The sequence below is a fragment of the Vipera ursinii genome (genome assembly GCF_947247035.1).
Source record: "Vipera ursinii genome assembly, chromosome: 8".
Taxonomy (NCBI): domain Eukaryota; kingdom Metazoa; phylum Chordata; class Lepidosauria; order Squamata; family Viperidae; genus Vipera; species Vipera ursinii.
The window spans coordinates 16,013,289-16,036,968 of NC_139519.1; the positions used below are offsets into that span (position 1 = coordinate 16,013,289).

At 39.8% G+C, this 23,680-nt stretch overlaps 1 protein-coding gene across 2 annotated transcripts in view; it reads left to right on the plus strand.

Annotated features, from left to right (window-relative positions):
- Positions 1-23,680, plus strand: part of TCF7L1 (transcription factor 7 like 1) — a 77,101-nt gene that overhangs the window by 14,345 nt on the left and 39,076 nt on the right. The window contains exons 3-5 of one of the 2 annotated variants that reach the window (XM_083368653.1): positions 310-375; positions 4,259-4,322; positions 7,315-7,445. In XM_083368653.1, coding sequence (XP_083224779.1) covers positions 310-375; positions 4,259-4,322; positions 7,315-7,445 — 261 coding nt within the window. Of the gene's footprint in view, positions 1-309; positions 376-3,661; positions 4,065-4,258; positions 4,323-7,314; positions 7,446-23,680 lie in introns of those variants that run through there. The other variant, XM_083368652.1, reaches the window with a different exon arrangement.

A 23,680-nucleotide genomic window follows, 5' to 3' on the forward strand; every position in this document is an offset into this window, starting at 1 on the left:
TTCTGGTCATAAGTCGAGAACTACCAGTAGTTGCGAACATAATGCAGCTTCTTAGTTCTTTTGCTTAGAAGGCCGTTTCACAGTTTTCCTTGGAACGTGTGCTGGAAATTTATACTTGGCAAACATGCCAATAAATCTTACTGGTGTACTGTACCGCAGTCTATTCTGACTGTGAAAAGTTTAAAAACAAAAAGAAGGTAAATATGTAACATCCTGTTGACACTCCAAGGTAAGCCTGTGACAAAGTATTTAATATTTCTAATGCAATCTGGGTGAACTAAGTATATATATACACATTTCATTTAACAGAGCGCTGGCCACAAAAGAGGCTCCTTTTTCTATGAAGTGGCTCAGGGAATCCCCGTGAAGCGAGCAGTGAGTGCAACAGCTTTCCCATATCTGTTATTTGCTTGATGTATTTGGGCTGAAATTTCCATTAACCGGAGTCCGTGTACGAAAACATTTAGTGAAACTGGAGGGTGCTTGGTAGAGAGACTAAATCACCGGGCTCTAAAATTATACCAACTTCAAGCGGTAACTAATTTTAAAAAACCTTCAAATATTTAGCCAAAGTCCTTTTGCACTTTGTGTCCTGTCTGACATAATAGGACTTTTGAAAATGTTAAAGGATCTGTTTCACAACCTTTTTTACCCAGCTCAATTTGGGAATTGTTCTGCACTACTGGATCCAGCCTACTAATATTTACTTTAAAATACCAATGTATTTTAAATTAAATCAATTTTTCACTTCTGTTTTGGCTTTCTTTGTCCTGGCCATCCTCACTTTGAAATGTCATTCAAAAGCCAAGTGAAGTACTGAGAATACACCCATTATAGAGCCATTTTTGGTGCCAGGTACATTACATTTTATCCAAGATTTCAGGCTTACGATTATCTCATTGTGCAAACTTGGAGCAAACTTAATGAGTGGATACCATTTTGGAGCCATTTATCCAAATGTTAGTTACAGGTGCCACTGGTGGCATTTTGCCCTGGCTGTACACTAATAAGTCGTATCATTCCCAAAGCATTCTGGCAATCTTTTTGATCTTGTTCTTCCATCTTATTAATGCTCTTCCCCCTTTTCTACTTCTCTCAATCTTGCCAAACATAATCTTTTTTCTTATGTAGATTCCACTTGCATCACTTGCTCAAAATCTGTTTACTGAACATCACTTCAAGGAAGAACAATCAGCTTTTCTTTGGTTCAGGACTAATTACATCCAAATCTATATTCTAAAAGAATCTTACCCTTTATTTTGTTTTTTTTCCCCAAAGGTCCAGGTTTTACAGAAGGCATCAACATTAGAAAGATCTTTGCTTTAAGATACTCCCTTATCATTATAATGCCCTTATCTTTCATGATCTTGTCTACGTTTGTTATAGCTATTCTGCTTTAGAATTAATCTTTTCATTTCTCAAATACACTAACCATCTTTATCTTATCACCTTATCAAAGGTGATAAATACTAAAAAATATTTATCACCTTTGATAAAAAAAAATCTAAGGAAGAGGTGCTGGGTTAAAGAGAGGAGGGTAGGTAGGTAATTTTGCTGCATGTGTTCTTGTTTAAGTGTTTTTCTCTCAACTCTTTGTGCTAATATAGCCAGAGGCAGGAAATGTCCGGCTGAAATAACTGGAACCAGAACCTAATGTAGTAACAGCCAGGCCTTGAAAGATAAGAATAACAACAGCAAGTAGACATTTATACTGTTTCAGAGTCAGCATATTGCCCCCCCAAAAAAATTTGGGTCCTCATTTTACAGATCATGGAAGGATGGAAGGCTGAGTCAACCTTAAGTGGATAAGAATCGAACTTCAGGCAGTCAGCAGAATTAGTCTGCAATACTGCATTCTAACCACTGTGCCACCATGGCTCTCTGATTCCAAATTTATTCTGCCCCCCCCCCCCCGCCCCAAATGGCTCCATTCTATCACAGGTACAAAAGCCACATCCAATTTGGTGCCATCCAAATACATTGGCCTTCAGCTCTTGTAATCCACAGAAAATGGGATATAGGTCAGATTTGGATAATGTGCCATAAAGCATTAAAAGTAGCTAGCACCAAAGTGTTTGAGCTGGAAAGCAGCACAACAAATAACAAGCCTCAAATAGAATTCTTTAGCATCCCTCCTTCTGTTCTCATGCCAATGTCACTTGACAAAACTCTGCTCTACTTTGCCTTTCAAGACATTGTTTGCAGCATGCTTTAAAAAAATCTGTGGAAGGTATTAAAATTACTGTGGAAATTAAAATTTCTAAGAGAAAAATGGATGTAAATGCCACACATAGGGAGAGCATAAGTGCGCGTGAGTGTGTCTTTCGCCCATTGCTCTTGGCTTGTTGGTGTTGTCTAATAATTAGCAACTTGTTGGACAATGTTTTTGGGAGTTTTAGCCGCTTTGCAAAAATAAAAAAAAGGGGGGGGAGAATAATGGCTGCAATCCCGAGCGCGCTGGACGCTTGGCAATTTAAGCTCCCGCTGAATTCAACCGGATTTTGCTTTAAACGCTCCTCTCTCTCTCTCTCTCTCTCTCTCATCATGGCTGTCAAGCAGCTGTTCCGTACGCGGCGCTTGAGTAATCTGGAGAAGTAACTCTCAAGATAAGGCACGCCGTGCAAACTTCAGCGGGCTTTACTCCCGAAGCAAACCCTTCCAAATTCCACGGGACTTAACTCTCCAGATCGGAAGGGAAACACGCTTAGGTTGCAACCTCCACCCCGCCCCCCCCTTCCTCCTCCTCCTCCTCCCGCCCCGCTTGACTTCTTCTCAAAAGTTACCTTGCACAGGATCGGGCTGCAAAAGCTCCCTTTTTAATCCCCATCCATTGAAATGCAAACCCGCCCGCAAAGATTTAGCAATCCGGGATCGGGTGTGTGTGTGTGTGTGGGGGGTGTAGGGGAGTGGTGGCTGGGTGTGGGGAGCGAGAGGCGGCTCCCTCGGGGATTCCTTGCTTTTTTTTCTTTCTTTTTTTTTTTTTGGTAAAATTTGGCCAGGCGAGACTTTGCAAGGAGGTCGGCCTCTCTTCTCTTCCCCCCCCCACCCTTGTTTGCTTCCAGCGATCCCTTGCTTTTTTTCTTTTTCTTTTTTTTTTGCAGCACCCCTCCTTTCGAGGAGGAAAAGAGAAAAGAAAAAAGGAAAAAAAGAAAAAAAAGAAGGCAGAGCCCGGGAGGGAAGACCCGCTCCAAAAGGGCCTCCCCCTCCCCTCCCCTCCCCGCTTGGAAATCACAATCCAAGCGGGGAGGGAGAAGGGAAAGTGCGCGCATCTGGGAAAAGCGGGAGGGGATGCCCTGCGCGGGGAGGGGGCGCGGCGCTGGGGGGTCCCGGGAGAAAGGGGAGGGGGCGGCGGGGGAGGGGGAGCGGAAGGGGGTGTCTGGCGGGGGGGCCGTTCCTCCTCCCCTCCCCTCCCCCTGCTCGCCCGGGGTGTCAATTTGCAGCGGGAGCTCCTCCTCCGCCGCCTCCTCCTCCTTCCCGGCCCCTCGCTCGCATTCTCGACCCTCCCCGGGTGGGCTGAGCAGGGGACCCCTCCGGCCGCCGGAGCCAGCGACTTCCACCCGGGCTCCCGCCGCCGCCGCCGCCGCCGCCCAGCCTTCCCGGTCCGGCGCCGCCTGGCTTTTTCCCGCCTCTCCGCGCTGCCTCGACGCCGCAGGAGGGGAAGCTCCGCGGCGCCTCCGCCTCCCTTCCTGCGAGTGTCAAAACTTTGTCGGGGCGGCGGCGGCGGGACGGGGCTGAGGCGGGAGGCCGGGCTGAGGCAGGCGGGGTGCGCGGAGCGGCCGCCCGCCGCACCGGGACCCCGCCGCACCATGCCTCAGCTGCAGCCCGCCGCCGCCGCCGCCGGAGGAGGCGGTAGCGGCGGCGGTAGCGGCGGCGGCAGCAGCAGCGACGACCTGGGCGCCCCGGACGAGCTCATCCCCTTCCAGGACGAGGGCGACGAGCAGGACAAGGGCGCCGGGGGGCGCGGCTCGGCTCATGGCGACCTGGACGAGCTCAAGTCCTCGCTCGTCCACGAGTCCGAGAGCCGCGGCGGCGGCGGCGGCAGCGCCTCCGGGTCCGACTCTGAGGTAAAAGCGGGAGAGGCGCGCGCGGGGGGGGGAGGGCGGCCGGGGCGGGGGCGGAAATGGGGCTGGGGGGGGCTGAGGGAGGGAGGGAGGGGGGAGATTGGCCGGGGGCGCTTTTGGCCGCGTCGTCTCAACCCCCTTTCTTTGTGTCTCCCCCTCCCCCTCCTCTTTCTCCTCCGCCCTCCCCCCCCCCGCAGTCGGAGAGGCCGCCTCAGCCGCCGCGGGAAAGTTTCCAGAAGCCGCGGGACGCTGCAGCCGAAGGTAGCCAGCCAAGAAGTGCGGGGACGGGGCGGGGAAGTGGGGCGTGGTGGCGGCGGCGGCGGCGACCTGCTGCTCCTCTCCTCCGGCTGCTCTTCCCCTCCTCGTTTCCCGGGACGGGAGAGAGCAGCTTCCCCCGGACTCCTCCGGATTTGCCTGACGGACCCCTCACCCCACCACAACTTGGGCCCTGATTCCCCTCCCCCACCCGGTTTGTCCCCGGCCTTTCCTTTCTGGAAAAAAGGACCCCGGGCTGAACGTTTCCTCAGCTCTCCCCGAGCGGGTGGGTTTTTTTTGTGTGTGGGTTTTTTTTGCCCCCTCCCCCCCTCCCTCGGCCGCGCCGGTCCGAGCGCCGGATCCTAATCCGGATTTGGAATCCCCGCGCAGTGGGGGGGGGGAGGGGGAGAGAGAGAGAGAGAGAGAGGGCAGCTGGTTCCCAAGTGAAGTTCGCCCTCTTTGCAAAAGGGCGCTGTTGGGCTTGGGGGGGGGGGGCTCTGCTGCCCTTTTGCTTGCTTGCTTCCGCACAAAAGACGGAATCCTCCTCTGCCCCCCCCCCCCCCCAGTAATCCCAGCCCGGCTTTTTTTTTTAAAAAAAAGAAAAGGTGGCCGACTCTGGTTTATTTGCTCTGGAACAAGACCCCTTTTTGGCATGGAAGTGACCCCTTCCTGGGTGAGCGGGTTTAAAGTGGCAGCCACCCAATTCTGCTCTTTGGCTACCTTTGGAGATCAAGGTGCAGCCATCTCGAGGGGGTGGTGGTGTCCCTGGCGCTGTTTTCTGGCAAGACCTTTTTTCATTACCCAAACTAGGTAACATCATCAATGCTAGTGACCTTCGTTGGTCCTAGTTAACCCAAACTAGGTAACATCACAGGCACTGACAGTGTTGCCTACCTTGGGTAATGAAGAGGAGACCACCATTTCAACCCTGAGCTACAAATATTCAACTTTATTTGTCACTGTTTTTTCATTACCCAAACTAGGTAACATCATCAATGCTAGTGACCTTCGTCGTGCCCTAGTTAACCCAAACTAGGTAACGTCACAGGCACTGGTTGCCTACCTTGGGTAATGAAGCTCGGAGACCACCATTTCAACCCTGAGCTACAAATATTCAACTTTATTTGTCGCTGTTTTCTGGCAAGACCTTTTTTCATTACCCAAACTAGGTAACATCATCAATGCTAGTGACCTTCGTAGGTCCTAGTTAACCCAAACTAAGTAACGTCACAGGCACTGACAGTGTTGCCTACCTTGGGTAATGAAAGGTCTGCAAGAAAAGAGCCAAGCTGGGAGACCACCATTTCAACCCTGAGCTACAAATATTCAACTTTATTTGTGTCTAGACTTTAGCGTTCAATTTGCAGGGCTGGGGATTGACTCCTTGAGGTTTACAAGATTTACTTGGAGTAAACAAAGCACCTGGTGACATACGGCTCTTTAGGAAAAAGTAATGCTTTTCGAATGTTCGGATGGTAAATTTTATCAGTGTTCTCAAACAAGAGGCACCATTTTACTTCTGAATGAAGAAGTTTGAGATCAGTGAGAGGAATATAGTTTAATGTTGTGCATCTTTATGCAGAAATGTTCTATTATGTTCATATTTATGTGTACTCTTGCTGATTGACAAGGGAATAAGTCCCCTTGGCCTGGATTGGAATTATTTCAAAGTCAGTAGTAGGCTTTAGCCCAAAATAAATAAATAAAAATGCATCGCAGAACTTTTGAATGGAGATGTCAGAATTCACCCACTAATATAAGAGTTTCTAATTGTTCACGTAACTTAAAAAGTAGGAATTCCTTAATGATCCATTCCAAAGCATCCATGTTATGAATACATTTATTCAAAACATTGAAATGAATACAGTTTATTTCTAAATATAGAAATTGCTGTGGAAGTTTTAAAGTGTTTACTCAGAAATAAGTGTTGCTTGGTTCAGGGAAAATTGTTTGCTGGAACTAAGTTTAAAATTAACCTAATATTAGGTGGATTCCTCCCCATGTTTTTGCACATGGGTGTGTGTGTGTGTGTGTAACAACTCTTATCCTCCCTCATCTTAACAGCCTACAGTAGGTGAAGTAAAGGTTATAATATTATTATTTGTGTATTTGAGTAGAGTTTTGGACTGCAATTAATCTTGATAAATGATGTGGTACTTTGGTATGAGTGCAGATATTAAGATGTGATTGCGTAAATCCCTAACTCACTGAATGAAAGACCTGCATATGTTTCCTCAACTTTTGTCCCAAAGACAAAAACTTTGGGAAGTTTGTAACACTGCAGTTTGGATTAATGACTGGCCCATAAGGAGGAAAAAATAGCTTTTTATAAAAGCTCATTTCTTGGTAATATATGTTGATCTTAGCATGCCTGCATTTCTCATAGGTGTTTTCTCATTGTGGTTTTCTAAATGTTATTTGCACAACTCTGAAGGTTGACCAAACTACCCTGGAGGTTAAGCACTAAGTTTCTGGAGGGTCCATATGCTGACCCATTTTTAGATTTTTTGACTTAACTCTGAATCTTGTCACGTGATTTATTGAAAAAATTATGGTTAAGCAAATTATAGTTTGAGATTTTGTATGGGGAAAAACTGGAGGACAACAGGTGTCACATTTTGACTTAAAGCATTTGAATGAAACTTGTGATGTTATAGATATTTTCTTGTGGATAAATATCACTGAACTATTGGATTTTGATTAGTTGAATGTTTTAATTAGAAGTAATTTCTGTTTCAGATTTGTTTCAAGAATACTAGATGATAAAATGGAATAAATGCAATTTCATCTTGTTTAGTACTTTTTGCTTCAGTGTTAATTTTTCTCTGCTTTGTGATCCTAGCTGGTTTGTCTTGAGTTCTGATCTTTCATAATTCTTGGAATTAGAATTCTAACTTTTGTAATTTCATACATTTTAAACTTAAGTTGGTTGTTTTGGCATTTGTCAGAGAGTTTTGTACTCTCACTGTTTATAGCTAATATCTTCCTTCTTCCATAGTAATTAGAAGACAGCAAGATGGAGGCTTTTTTAAAGGGACTCCTTATCCAAGTTATCCTTTCTTGATGATCCCAGAGCTGGGAAGCCCTTACCTTCCTAGTGGAGCCTTGTCTCCAAGTGGTGCTCGAACAGTAAGTACTTTGTTTTGCCATATGTGTGATTAATTTTTTTCTTCTGCAAAGGGGAATTCAGGTTGGATGTAGTGGTTTTATATAGCTGCGCTGAAGGGTGTTGTTTTACATTTGATATCTCAGTATAATAAGCAGTCAATCTTTTAAACCTGGAAGTGTTAGAAATAGAACCCTTACAGATAAGGAGACTAAAGATAGGCAGCATGTCCTACGCTGCCAGATTTTCAGCTTAATGATTTATAGAATTGAAAATATTTCACCACATTGGATATATTTTCATAGGATTTTGTCTCATTTTAGCTCACCTATCCCACAGTCCAGAACAAAAAGTGTGCATATCTACTGAAAATTGTTCAGTAAATTTAAGGTTTATATCATGTTTATTCACATTTTTGACGAACTGTTTATTTTGGAAAAGATGCTGCAGGTTTTTCTGTAATTCCAAGTGGAATAAAATATATTTAATGAATACATTCTGAATAGATGACAGAGTTAGACTTAAGAGAAGGCTACCCATGCTGTTGATGGAAAAAAAGAGCTACAGCATAATATTTTTAATTGCACTTCTATATGTATACAGGGAAAGGTAGAGAGGTAGATTAGATCTGAATTAATACAGTGTAGATAAAACAAAACGGAATTAACTGTATCAATTATTAAACATATGTTACTCTATATTTTCCAGTGCTTTTCATAGAAAATTAGAGAAAGGTCTATTATGTCCTGGCATCTGCCCTCTGGAATAGTATCCCTCTAAAAATCAAATTGTTCCTGTCCCTGTTGGCCTTCCATAAGGCTCTGAGGAGAGGGCTCTGTGCTTGAGCCTGGGATTCCCAAGTGTGGGAAGGGGCCTGTTTCTTGGTTGTGTTGAATGTTGGCTTGTGGCTTTGTAATTTTTTTTCCTGACTGCTGTGGGTTTTATATTTTTTTGTAATTATTTTTACTATTGTGAGATAGGCTCTCATGTAAATCCACCAAATAATTCTTATTTTCCTTCAAACCTTAGTTGGGACTATGAGGATTGCAAAAATCTAGATAACATTAGATAGTGGCACAGAGGATTCTTTAATCAGGTTTGGGTAGCCTAGCTCTCAAGTTAAGCCTGTTCAATTTGCCTTCAAGGACAGCCTGCTTAATATATTTTTTCTTATTTGTCCTTTAAGGTAAGACTTTTGTTGAGTATATTTGGATTTAGTTTCACTTCCTAAATGTTCACAAGCCTTATAAAATTTGTATACTACTTATAACAAACCTCTGCATTGTTCTGCAATACATGAATTCCAGACTGGCTGTGGTTGACGGAACTGTAGTATAATGTAATAATACTTGGAAGCCAGAATTGCAAAAGTCTGCTTAAGAGTGGCTTTTGGCAAGTGATTGGCTAGGAAATTGATCCTAGGTTATACATAGCTTGATGAAATTAGCAGTTATGGAGAATAAACTGCATCAGCATTTACCGTTCATTATAGTTCTGTTTTATTTCACCGCCCCGAGTCCTTCGGGAGAGGGGCGGTATATAAATCTAATAAAATAAAATAAATATTTCTATATCTGAGCCAGCATGACCTTGACTACTAGCTGCTGGGTATACTAGTTACTTGTATGTATTTGGTATACTGTGAGAGTTAGCAAGCAGAACTTACATAAGGCTTTAATGCTTAATGAATATTAAGAGTCATAAGAATCTGGGAGTATCTACCTGGGTAATCAATGTAATTATAATAAAGTATCAATAGTGTAGTAGTATTATCTGGCATTTTTATTACCTGGCAATTAATTTAAGATGGGAAACACTGTATTATCTTTGTACTTTGGTGGCAGTAAGATCAATATTGACATTAGTATGCACTAAATATAAACCTTTAGAGCATGGTTGTTAATGATCCTTACTATTGTTATAAATTTTGGAGCATTCTCATATCCTTCTAAGATATTACCACTACGATTTGCTAATCATTTACCAAGGCAGCTGGAATCTCACATTGTGGGAAAACTATAACACTTGGCGAACTGTGCTAGGTTTAAAGTAAGGTACTTGAATTGGACTGCAAAAATCCAGGCCATTACTAGATGGCAGTGAAACATTTTTTTGTTGCCATTTACTGTATTGGTTCAGAGTTTTGTAGCCCTGTGCTAAAGCTAAAGCAAACAAATCCCATTATGGCTACTGCTACATATGGACACAGTATGTTTACAAAACATTCAAAGTACTTGGAGTAGTTATATACATTGTCTTCTGTCTTACTCTTTTAATCATAGTTTGACTTATTGTGGTCTGGGAGTTTTCCTAAGGTCAAGTATATCATCCAAAACCTTGATTTCTGTTTAGCATAAAATAGTACTTGAAACCAAAGTTTATCCAGATTGGAGACACTATAGGCAAGACAGTGATTTCAGACCTTCTGCCAGGCTCTTTCAAAAGAGAGCTTCCATGTGTCCTTGGGATTAATAAACAATATAACCATGGTGTACTTTGCAGGCATTCCTACACCACCATCCTAATTTTCTCCACAGCTAATGACTGTATTATCACAAGTTGCTACTAATATTTAGATAGGCTGACTGTAGCTAAGGTAGGGGTATTATACTACGCTTCTATAAAATAGGCTTATTTAAGCACAATATGTCCTATGAGGAATGGTTAAAAGAACTAGGTACGTTTAAATAACAAAAGTAGAGTTGAGTAGGGACATGAACACTGTCTTCAAATACGAAAGGGCTATCCTTTTCACTTGATCCAGTGGATGAGACTAGAAGTAATGGGGTGGAAGTTCAAGGATATAGATTATAAATGAGGAAGATTTTTGATAGCAAGAGCTGCTAGCTGTCTTCAAATACTAAAGGGCTATCCTTTTTACTTGATCCAGTGGATGAGACCAGAAGTAATGGGATGGATTTTCAAGGATATAGATTATAAATTAGGAAGATTTTTGATAGCAAGAGCTGCTAATCAGGAGTGAGCTACCAAATGGAGGGGTTTCTTCTCCTTCCCTGGATTTTTTTTTAAAAAGGGTGGTCATTGATCAGCGATGGTACAGTGAATCCCTTGACACCCAAAATGGTAAAAGAAGAAGTGAAGAAGAAGGTACAGTGAATCCTGACGTGTTCAGAGGATTAACTTGTTGACTTTTATTTACCTTCCAATCTAGGATTGTATGAAGCTTTGCAGCGTGAGCTTTCCTCTTTCTTTAATAGCAGAAGCCATAGGGTTTTATTCCAGTGCTTCTCAATTTCACATGTGAATATTGAGATTGAGAAACACTGTATTGTTTTATCTGAATTAATAATGCTACTAATGTTGATTTTTAATTAAAATATGAACACTCTTTTAAACAGATTAGTAATGTCTGATTAAAACTAGCTTTTTAGAAAGTTAAAAGATTTAATCTTATGCCACTAATTTCTTTCAGAAAAGAAGGTAAAAATTCATACTGGAAAGGGAAAATAAATTATATGATCTTTAGCCCATTTGAACTCTGGTTAAAGACTTTACATATGGGTTAAAGTGTACAACTGATAAGAAACATACTCTTGATCTCAATATTTTTAATTTAAAAATGAGCATAACATCCAGATCTCTAAATTGCTGCCCGAAGTAAGAGTTTGTTATGTAGAACTGAATTGATTAATAATTTTAAAGATTTTCATTTAGATAAAAGTAGGTTTGCTCAGTTTTTTTCCTCTTAAGTGCATGTAAGATTTCAGATTTTTTCTTTATGTTTGCATACATTTGGTTGTATAAGTTTTGTGAATATCATTTGGTTAATTTGTTTTGATTTACATAAGGAAATATAGAGAACTAGTAGTTACAGGTTATAGTATTTTTTGTTAATAAAAATGAGTAAACCCAAAAACATCCTCAGTAAACATCTAGAAAATGTCATAATAATAGTTCAAAGGTTAGTTAATCATTGTATTGTTTTTGTTTTCCCTTTTTCTTTGGGAAAGAATAATTGGGAGCACAGTTTAGTAATGACTTAATATATCACTCTAAATTTCGACTGGCAAAATAAACACATAAAAGAATTATGACATAGACAGATCTTACAACCATCTCTTGTTTGCTCTGCTTTTCTCATTTAAGAGGAGACTTAAGCCATTTAAAAGCTGTTAATGGGCTGACATTGTGTGTCCCCACAGACATTTTAAAAAGTGATTAAGCAAATTGACCAAGCCTTAGACAGTAAATTGAATTCTCTGGAGGCCAGCCCCCCCAGTGTTCCAACTCCAATTCCAAATTCTACAGATGCCATTACCCTCAGGAGCTCATTGTGTTCTGTAGCCATTAGGGATTCCCTGCCTGCTTCCTTAACATGTGAATCTATTCTTCTCCTTTGAGTTGTCAATGAACATCTTATCAATTTCCTCAGCAAGTATCTCCAATCTGGTGGCTTTACTGCGCTTTGATTAATCCATAAATTTAAGGGATAGATGGAATGACATAAAGTTTTATTACACTTCTGGAAGAAGTAAAGGTGCATTTTCCTTGTAAGGAAAACACATTTTCCTCATATTTAGATTGATAATGGTGATCCTTGGACTTTCAGATTTGTAGGACTTCATAGCCCCATTGGCCATGCCAGATTATGAAGGATAGAAATGTTATCTTGGAAAGCCCAAAGGTCCCTACTTAGAAATTTAATTACATGCAGACATTTCATAGTAGGTATAATCTTAAAACAAACATTACCTGAGTGTTTGTATAAGATGATTAACCATTTTCTAAAAATCTGCCCAGTTAATTAAGAGTTCTCTTTTGCTTATGAAAACAGTTTAAACTGATTGAATATTATAGCATTAATGATGAATGGATTCTACAAGACCAGTGAGAGGTTGTTACAATAAATTCATAGCAGCTGTGCTATTTTTACATGATGTCATTAGAAATCATTTTATTCAATTTGTCTATTACACCTGGATTATTGTTCATTTTATGGGAGTAGGCTTGTTTTGTCTGAATCTGTCTTATGTTTAGATCATTTCTTTCAATTCTATAGATGGACCTTCTTTTAGAGGTAAAATGGATAGCCAGAGAGCAACAAGTCCTAATGTGCCACAATGGTGTGTAGACTGCTTTTTAATTTCTTGAGTTTGGTGCAAATGCAATAGATTATCTAATTGTTTTAGAATTAGAATTCTAAATTAGAATTCTGTTCCACAGAATTTCTTGCTGTAGGTTTGGGACACAAGGATCATTTCCCTTTTTTATTGCTGTTGTTTAAAAGTGAAATTTCAAGTAATTCTAACAGTGTTTGTTATAGCATGGTTTATCATTGTAAAACTTAACTGACAAGGAATTAAGATGAAGATGTACTTTTACCCCATGGTTATTAAAAGTGATGTAGCCAAAATTGTCTCATGTTAACATTGAATCAGACACTGGAATGGATAAAAAATAATATTTTTATGTTGTACTGTTTTACAATCAGTGTAGAGCAGGGCTGTTAAACTGCTGGCCCGCGGGCCAGATGCGTCATCCAGAAGCTACGCCCACCCCATTGCCGGCAATGCCAAAACTGTCCCGATATGTTGTGCGGCGTCACGTGATGTTGCGAGTTTGACATGTCTGGTGTAGAGTATGTGTGTGTAAAATGAATGTTTGCTCTTAGAAAGCAGTTAATGAATTCAGAAGCAGGTAAGCATTTATGAAGGATTTTAACTCCAAGCTCCTGAAGCTGAATTAGTTATGCCATAGGAAATAGCCTGGGTTCATGTTCATGTTAAACCAGTTGATCATTTTATTTTTAACTCAAGTCACACTTTATGATTTACTACATAAATGATACAGTCTGTTCCTCTGCTAAACAATTTGTATTTTCAATACCTTCCTTCTAACCTTTTAATGAATTTCCTTTTAGGTCCTACCCCCCGAAGCAGCAGAAAACAAACTTTATTGCATCTGTATGAAAGCCACATAACATTTCTTAGCACTGGAAAATTGTAATGCATTTTTATTGCTAGGAAACAAAATATTTCTGACCATTTTCTAATACTGAAAATGCAGTTACTTCAAAGAATTGAATTGATTGGATCCTTTTGTATTTACAAGAAAAAGATGATGCAGGTTTGTCCCTTGTGTTCTCAAGGGAATGTGTGGCGGGCAAACTAAAATTCAGTTGGCAAAATTGTGGTAATATATTGTGGAGAAAATGTGCAGTATTCCAGGTTTTTCTCCCCTTAGGCTACAGTTGTGCTCATCATTATACTGTTGAGTTTAGTCTTCAGTGTGGTTTAAACAGCAAACAATAACTGCTTTAGTTATTATTTCACTTCTTCCATTTCACTGTAATGCCAGAAGAATGGTTCCTATTCTTTAGGATTTCTCTCTAATCTCAGCATTTTAGAATTGTCACCCCTTTTGTACTGCAACCTGTTAGTAATTCTGAGTCAGGTAAATTTCATTTTAGTGAACATTTGCCAGCTTTTACACTATACTTCTTTTATTGTTTCCCCCCCCCCAATAAAATAATTAACATTTAATCTTCTGTATAAAGGATCAGTTAACACCAGGGTATATTGGTACTCACAAGTTACCTTAACCAAACCACAGCAGCCGTTTTCCAATAACCTACCAGAGTATATCGTATAAAAACAAAGTACATATTTTAAGTTACTTAAGGACCTGCTTTCTTTCTGCTTTGCTTTAATACATTCAGATCTTTTTAGTTAACTTGTGGGAGCAATTTTAAAAGGTTACATAGAAAGCCTGAATGCTTTGTCTCTGGGGACACTTTTTTTTTTCTTAATGAAGTCTGTTTCTTATTTAGAGTTATTGTTTTGTTACATTCTTATCCTTGCTGTAACTGCTTCAGGCATGAGATAAACCCCAAGTTCTGTGTTGCATGGGGAGAAAAAAAACTCCTGAGATGAGTTGCAGCTGCTTTCTCACCTAATAAATGCAGAATTATGGTGCCAGGCATTCATTTTCTTTTCTTTTCTCTCTCTTCTTTTTTCTTTGTCCTTCCGATCTATATGTAGACAACAAGGTAGCTTCTATTCATAGGAGAATAAGTGAAAACCATTGGTATTTGTATCACTGTCACTGTTCCGATAATTGAAATAAATGTTATAGGTAAACAGGGTTGAACTATTTTTCCTCCTGTTTTACAGTCCATGTACTTTACTTTCTGCTACTAGAGAGGGAGACATGCATGTCAAACTGCTGGCCCACGGGCCGGATGCATCATGCTGAAACCGCACCTACCCCATTGCCGGCAGTGGGGAAAAAGTCCTGACGTCGCGAGTTTGACATGCCTGTGCTATGGTATAATCTTTCTGAGATCAAAGATTCTACTAATAGGGGAGGAGATGCGTTAGTAACGGAGAAAGAGGCCTGGCTCAAGAGCAACCACTATGCAAGGAAGCAGAGAATGGGTTGTGTTCAATAGGAAGTTAACAGAATACCTGGAAGTCAGTGCAATTAAATCATTTGGCACAGTCTTTACTGGAGAGATAATGGAAATGGCTACAGGGAAAAGATGTGAACTTAGCAGTATCTGAATGGGAATGCAGTAAAAATGGCAGATATAAGAAGTGAATGAAGTTCCTATTATTTCTGGCAAAAAGGATAACTTTACGCCATAAAACAAGGTATCCTGTGCCCCATTTAAACTTCTACTGCTTCAGTGCATTGTGTGTATATGTACGTGTGTGTGTGTGTGTGTGTGTGTGAATGTATGTATATATATATATATATATATATATATATATATATATATATATATATATATATATATATATATATATGTATATGTATATGTATAAGGTAAAGGTTCCCCTGTACAAGCGTGCTAGTCGTTTCCAACTCTAGGGGCTGGTGCTCATCTCTGTTTCAAAGCCGAAGAGCCAGAGCTTGTCCAAGGACGTCTCCGTGGTCGTGTGTGTGTGTGTGTGTGTGTAGGGGATACGGTGGCTCAGTGGGCTAGGACGCTGAGCTTGTCGATCAGAAGGTCGGCAGTTTGGCGGGTCGAATCCCAAGTGCCACGTAACACAGTGAGCGCCTGTTACTCGTCCCAGCTTCTGCCAACCTAGCAGTTCGAAAGCACATAAAAATGCAAGTTGAAAAATAGGGACCACTACGGTGGGAAGGTAACAGCGTTCCGTGCGCCTCTGGCATCTAGTCATGCCGCCCACAAGATCACGGAGACGTCCTTGGACAAGCGCTGGCTCTTCGGCTTTGAAACTGAGATGAGCACAGATTATTGAAAAATATTACTTGACCCCAACAGGTATTTTTAGTTGCAATTAACTGTCTTTTCATTTGCAAGTCTTCTGCTGTTCCATTATTGCCACCGTTTTCTTTTGTCTGTTATGGTGGAGGGTATTTTTGTTTTGGATTTTGATCATTTGATTTGCTTAATAATTAAGTCAGTGAAATGAGTGGAGTTGACTTGATTCATATTTTCTCTTCATATATCACACAGCTATTTTTATATTGTAAAAGGGAATATTGCTGGTATAGCCTTTTCTTGAATTGCTAATTAGGGATGAATAAATACCTGAAAGGGCTTCCGGCTGTCTTTGCATGTATGTGCATGCAGCGCCACTTCCTTTGTTTTTTATTTTTCCCCCACTGAAGTGGCGGTGCATGCACATTCATGCACAGACAGCTGTGAGTATCTTCCAAGATGGCCATGTGATCCTAGAAAAAGATGCAACTGTGGTAACAGTTCCAGAAGAAGCGTTTCATACATGCTCCAGCATGTTCCAAACCAATTCTTCCAAAGAATTTACATAGTCCTGTTGCTTGTCTCCTAGTCTGAGGGGCTGGGCTAGCTGGAGTATCTTGGGAATTACAGCCCATCAGACTGAATGCATCAGATCAAGAAAGGTTTGTCTGATGAAATCACTGGAAGGGAATGACAGGGAAACTTTGTAGCTTACTGTAAGCTAGTATGCCAGTGAAGACAGAATGCTGGAATGCTTTTCAGTCAATAATTGTCTGGGTGAAGAGACATTCCTTTAACATCAATCTAGATAGATGAGAAATCTAGATAGATGAGAAAATAATGGCATAATGAGGTTTACTGGGCTAGAAAAGTCCAGAAAAGTCTTGTTTTGGATAGGCTTGTGCTCCCCAGTCATCACTTGTGGGATCTACTGGACTCGGGTTCACTTCTGGGGTCCTCAAATGATAGCATTCTACTGTTCTTCCGTTACGCTGGTGACTTCTGAATTAGTCTGTTGCTTGCACGTTCTGTATAGGGATGCATTTGAAGATGACTTGGAAACTAGCTAACACAGAATTAGGTTATCTGCTTATTAACGATATCTGTTTTCCTGCCAATTCATCTCTTGAGTCATGAATTATTTGTATTTTTACAGGACCCAATTATTTAATTTCCAATTATATCAGAAGGCCTTTCTTTTTATGCAAACCCTTTTCACTACTCAAGATGGCTGGTGAAACTTTGCTTCTTGGAAAAGTAGTCAGACATAGCTATTTCTATAGCATGTTTGAAACTGGGGATTTCTTATTGTTGTTTTGTTTTTGTTTCATTCTATTCCTGCAGTTCCCAAACTTGGACCAGGAAACTGTATTCACAGGGCATCGTGGAATCTCATTCTACTAGTAAAATTAGTCTACAGTTTTGGCCTAGGAATGCCATGAAAAAATTGCCAGATATTAAGGTACCATACCATACTTTGGCCACCTAATGAGAAGGAAGGACTCACTGGAGAAGAGCCTAATGCTGGGAAAGATTGAGGGCAAGAGAAGAAGGGGACGACAGAGAATGAGGTGGCTGGATGGAGTCACTGAAGCAGTAGGCGTGAGCTTAAATGGATTCCAGAAGATGGTAGATGATAGGAAGGCTTGGAGGAACATTGTCTATGGGGTCGCGATGGGTCGGACATGACTTCTTAACTAACAACAAAGGTACCATAGCTGAGAGAAGTTTTGGTAGCTCTGGTATAATTCCATTGTTTTCAGATGCACTACATTTAATAGTGAAACTCTACTTTGCTTTTAACAGTGAAACTTTGCTAAAACGAATTCTAGAAATATTTTAAAATATATGTGAAAAAGTTCTAGGATCATTTGTCATCATTTTAAGGTCTGCTCTCAGCAATATTCAAAATCCTTACATCTCTACTGCCCTGTAGACCTAAAAAATTAGACCTGAATCTGATTTGGTTGGAGAGCAAAATTTCCATCTATTTCCTATTTTGATAAGTGTTTGATCTACTATCAAATTGTTTACTTTTTATGAACTTTCACATTTTTAATAATATATTATGATTTAAACAAGTGCTAGGAGAGGTTAAATGTATATCATAATTACAGGCAGGTACAGCTTTAAGGCATTGGAAACACACTGTTGAATTGATAGTACAGTATTTCCTATTTGTCCAGTAGAAAAATGAAGGGTAATTGAAAGTAGAAGAGCAGCTAGAAAAAACAGCCTACTAATGTATTGTATTGTTTCTGGAATGGATTTGGAGGGAGGTAAGGCACTTTATTGAGCCTCTGTGAAGAGATAAGTTTAGTCGAACAAGTTTTCCTAGTCCTTTCCTAAAAGCAAAATAATAATTTTTTTTTACTTTTTATTCATCGTCTGACAAGGGATCATTTACAAAACTGGCATATATGACTTCGTGACTTTTCAAAAAGAAATCCAGAAATTCAGTGATATGATCACTGTCAGGTAAAAGTGCCTTTGTTGGCTGAAGAGCTTAATGGAAAAATCCTCCTTTAGGGTCTGTTTCTGAAAAGAAAAAAACACAGCAGTAGTTGCTGATGAAGGGGTTAGTGTGTGGTGTTTAGGAGCCCAGGTGTTTGGCAGTATGGAAATATTGTGTTACTCACACACCTCTAGGTTACATTCTCTCCAAATCCTTTCCCATTGTTTGGGTATTTTTTCCCTTGTTCTCTCATAACTAAAGCAACTAAAGCCTGCTTATCTTGCAGCAGTAAAGTTAACAGAACAATCTCTCTTTGAGTATGAACATGGATTTGCCAAGTGATGAATAACATGGGCATCACCTATTATTATCTTAAGTTGGGAACAATATAGATCTGGCTCTCAAGAGAACAGGTTGAAACTAGATTGAGTAGCTGTTAGGGTAACTAATCCACAATATGCATTCCTAGAGGTGCACACCTTTTTCTTCTGGCTGACCTTTTTCACGTTTAATTAAATGTAGCATTGCCAGTCTTCTAGACAAAGTGTTGCTATTTGAACATCTATTTTGTAGATGTTAAGCTGCATTTGTTGCAGGCAGCTTGATTAGGTTGAAAATATGATGCAAGTCCATCAGGGCATTGACAATTTTAAATTTTAGTAGAATGCTTGATGATGGAGCTTAGAAATTCAATAATAATTGAATTTGTGGCATCCTAAAGACTAACACATTTATTATAAAGAAGCTTTCATGGACTGAGGGTTATGCTGTAATAAGTGTTAGTGCCAGAAGACCATGCTGTTCCTGCTGTAACAGACTAATGCAAGTGCCCCTCTAGGAATTATGTATTCTATGTTAATTACAATTCCATTAATCTAGGCATGTGGCATTGAGAGTTGGATGCATTAAATCCGCTGTCACTTTTGGGTTTTTTTAAAGCAAGCTTCTAAATCTCATGGATTTAAAAATAGTTAGAAGTTGTAAAAAAAATGTCCCTTCACAATAATATGGACAAATGTCTTGTAATAATCGAATCAGAATGCCATTCTAGAATGCACTAGTTACCAGCTCTGTTAACTACTAATTTAGATGTGTATTTTTAAAGAAAGAGAATCTATACTTCTGGTAAAATATTGGACATAAATTTCTAGAGTTTGGTTAGTAGTTCAGGTTTTCAATATTAGGTTTTCCTATTTGATATCTTGACATGACTGCCCAAGCCAGCCTGTTGAAATTCTGCACCACATGCCAAGTTAATATTTGGAGAGAGTGATGCAAGTAATCCAATAAATTATAACAAAGAGATTAATTTAAAAGGATTCAAAGAAGTATTCAAAATCCACATTTTGTTGTATTATTACTCACAGGGTTATTTTTGGAAAGAAGTACTTGCCTAAAGATTTGATTGCATAGTTTTTATGTACTGTACACATGTTGACCAATTTTATCTTTGAAAACATAAGGTGAGAATTTCAGATTATTGTGAGGAATGATGAAGTTTGCAAAAGATTTTAAAAGATGTTTCCTATTATTCAGCATCCTGGCTTTTTGTTTGTTGTGCCATCGTGGTTGTTGGCTAATCATTTACCTTCAATTTTTGACTAAAGAAGATTTACAAGATGTTCCTTCCCAGCTCCATTCCAACTTAGAGCAACAAAATTGCTCTGTGCTAGCCTTCATTGTATTTCATTTTAAGAGGCCTTATTTGAGGGGTGATGCATGCATGCTATTCTGTGCAGCTGGTTTTAGTTATTTCGCTAAACTATTGTTTCCCTCCTGGATTGACTTTGCTAGGAGTGAAAGAACTGGAACATACAATGGTTCATCCTGGGATTCAGATAGCTTTTTTATTATTAGTTTGAAATATTTTGAAGCGTGCGTGTGTGTGTGTGTGTGTGTGTGTGTGTAATAATTTTAAAGGAGTGGAATATAGTATTCCAGTCTTCTCTGTCACAGGGATAAGTGTAAGATCTGTAAAAGACAATCATTTGCTGTGCTTCTCACAATATTCTGGTCACAAAGAAAGGAATGAATGTGCAACCATTCCTGTGTTTTGGGTTAAGGCAAATACTAGGCCTTTCAGATCCGTTAATGTAAAGATGGGGCGGGGGGAGAGAGAGAATTCTGTTCTGAGACCCTGATAATTTGCGAAGCCATGCTATTAATTAGTCAGCCAATCCTCTTACATGGGATTATTTAACAAGAGTTTCATTTGAAAGGAGCAAGTGTCGATAGTTTTGCTCAGGAACTGCTTTAATTTGGCATCATTTATTTGGTTAATATTTGTCTTCTTGCATTGTTGTCTTCTTTTCACTGACGGTAGCCTGGCTATGGTGAACGATGTTTTAGAACAAGATTCAAACTTTATGACTGTCAAATCACTTTCTCTGGCCTGAAGTCATACTTTATAGCTGTTGAGGAAGCTGCACAGATAGAAAGGCAAGCTGGACCCCAGGAAGAACTCCAGAAAGACAAAACAGCCTGTCTCAGATGTGCAATTGATGCCCTGAGGCCACTTGTGTCAGTCATTGGTGCCCTTGGGAAATCCCGCTGTGCTTTTACTGCGGAAGAAAACTCCTGAGATTGGGCCAAACTGTCTGTGCAAGAGTAGGAGAGAATTAGGACTTGGCCAGGAAAGATGATCAGGAAGAGAAGGAGGAAGTGCTGACTGATGCAAAGGAATTTCTGCAGCAAAAAGAGAGTAAAGAAAGTAGAAAAATCTCTCTGCTCAACAAGGAGAAAAAGGGAGGATTTAGGCAGCCCTTAATAAGAGGAGCTTCCCAGATTATATGGTCCTAGTTATGTTCTTGGAAAATGTAGATATCAACTCAGTAAATAAAATCAACTAATGGGTAATGAAAAATGCTTGCAGTTAAATAGCTATAGTAGAATAGTTCTTGTTTCTCAGGTAGTTCTGATTCACAGCTTTTTATTTAATAAAGTTATGTTTAATAGCATACCATGAATTTCTCCATTTGTGACTTACTAGAGATTTTCATACCAATGTATGAAAAGGCTTCAATATTGCTGACCTCCAGGTAATAAACTAATTCTCATGCAGTACCTGTGATGATATGAGTTTGATTTGACAGTATGAGACTCTCTCACCACATCAAATTGTACATTCAATCCATATTTCAACATGTCACTAAGGTAAAAAGCCAAAATGTTGTGCTCTTTTTTCTGAAGGCTTGGTTTTGTTTCCTTAGCTATCACTTAACTAGCTCTGGAATCATGAAGGTCTATTGAGACCATCCAACTCAATCCTCAGCTTGAGGCAGGAATCCAAGGTCGAATCCTGAGTGCTGCGTAACAGAGTGAGAGCCTGTTACTCGTCCCAGCTTCTGCCAACCTAGCAGTTCGAAAGCACGTAAAAATGCAAGTAGAAAAATAGGGACCACTACGGTGGGAAGGTAACAGCGTTCCATGCGCCTTTGGCGTCTAGTCATGCCGGCCACATGACCATGGAGACGTCCTTGGACAAGCGCTGGCTCTTCGGCTTTGAAACGGAGATGAGCACCGCCCCCTAGAGTCGGAAACGACTAGCACGCATGTGCGGGGGAACCTTTACCTTTACCTTTAACAAATAGTTGTTTGGCATTTGCTGGAATTATCTTACATTGGTACATCATCAAGGTAGATAGCGGTTATTGCATTATTGCAATGTTGGGGGGCTAAACTAAAGTCCTGTAGTGAAATAAATGCTTTTTACTGTGTCTATGTTATACTATTTTATTTTGTATTTGTAGTTCTAGTGCATGGCTTTGCATTGCTCATTGTATGAAGAACATCAATTAGTCAAGTGATTTTTCTATAGAGAACACGAATCTATTCATTTGTATTCCTAAAACCATAGCAATAACTGAAAAGCTAGGGCACTCTTAACCTCATTTGCCTATATAATAGGAGAAACAAAGCCCCTTGTTACTTCCATTTTTGCCTATCAGTGGAAAACATGGATAAAAAGGAAGAGAAATAAGGTTATTATTTAAGATCTCCCAATGAATCCTTCGCTTAAACACAAATATATTCATTTTTCAGCTTTGCTTCCAGAACTCTATCCTACAGATTATATTGATGAGATTGTTGCTCGGATGAATAGAATTGGAAAAGAAATTATGTTGAGCATAGCTCTGTTATCTTAAAGCCTGTGGAATGCCAATGGACGGGTTTGAGAGAGTTATTGATTCAGGATGTTTTGTCTTTACGTTGATTTTACCATTTCGTGTGAAAAAAAGACTTTTAGAAGCCAAGATTCATTTTTCTAGCTTACACTCGATTTTACCGAAGAATTTTTGTATGTAAATAATTATCTGGCAGTCCAGGAAAATGAGAATTTTTAACCCCTGTTTCCTTATTTCACGGTAATGGAAAAATAGTTACAGCACTCAGATACGACGATCTCATAGATGGCTGACTGAATTACTGGGTGACTTTTGTACTTTGCTAAGACAATTCTTAAAAGTTGCAGGAAAAACGTACGCTTCCACCCGTTCTTTCCTTGTCATTTCCTTTTGGTTTTTCTTAACAGAGATGGAGGAATAGGCAACGATTTCTGAAGGAAATCTCAGCAGTGGGACTACTGTTCCCCGGGCAAGTGCTTTTCCAGCTGATTGTCGTTATCCAAGCCAACTAGATACAGTGTCTGAATAGGAATGAATAGAGCCATTCAGATTGATGGACAAGAGCTGGAAGTTGTTCACAAAAACCACTGGGCAGCTAGTAGAACTACAGACTTCAGCATTTGCTCTTAAAGCTGATAAACAACAAAGAGCAGTTGGAAAAATTACTGGAGCTTTGAGTTGGTACAGTTTTTCCACCACCTGGAAAAGACACTGGACAAAGCAGGTAGCTCTGTATACACTTAAATGCTGAAATGGGTGTGTGTAATATGCAAACCAGGGGCTGGAGGTGGAATAGGAAAGCTTGTCATTCTATGAAATGGCTGTTGATGCATGAGAAAACAACCAGTAGCATTTAGTGGGAGTGCTGATCAACATTGGCTAGATCTGTTATGAAAAATAGAAATGGAATTATTTTCACAAATCTTAACATTTAAGATGAAACTTGTCAGGATGTATAAAACAATTATCTTATACAATCTAACAAGAACTCACGGTTTAATTGTGAATGGATTATTGAAACTCATTTTATGCCATTATCTATTTCAGTCTTCAATACATTCAGATATATTGGATTATATTCCACATTCTCAGCTGCAGTTTGTAAAAATGTATCTGTTTTAGAGTCTCCCTGTGGAATTATGTTTTGTTTGGGGGTTTTTTTTCCTAATGAAAGTTTTCTCGGAACTTTTAGAATATATTTATTGCTATATTGTTATTTATTATTTATTATCTTCCCTTGTGCCTGGGAAGGCTCCTCTTGATAATTGTGAATTATTTGATTTTTAAATTATTTATGCCACATTGGTAGAAATAATTAAAAGGAATTGCTATTCTAAATGGTGGTACGTATTAGGTTAATACTCTTTGCCCCCAAAAACTTTACATTAGTAGATAATTCCTACTAGAGAAGTGCACATCTCAGGGTTTTCATTAATAGAATTAAATCAAATTGAACATTACTCTGTACAGCGAAGTTGACTATGAACT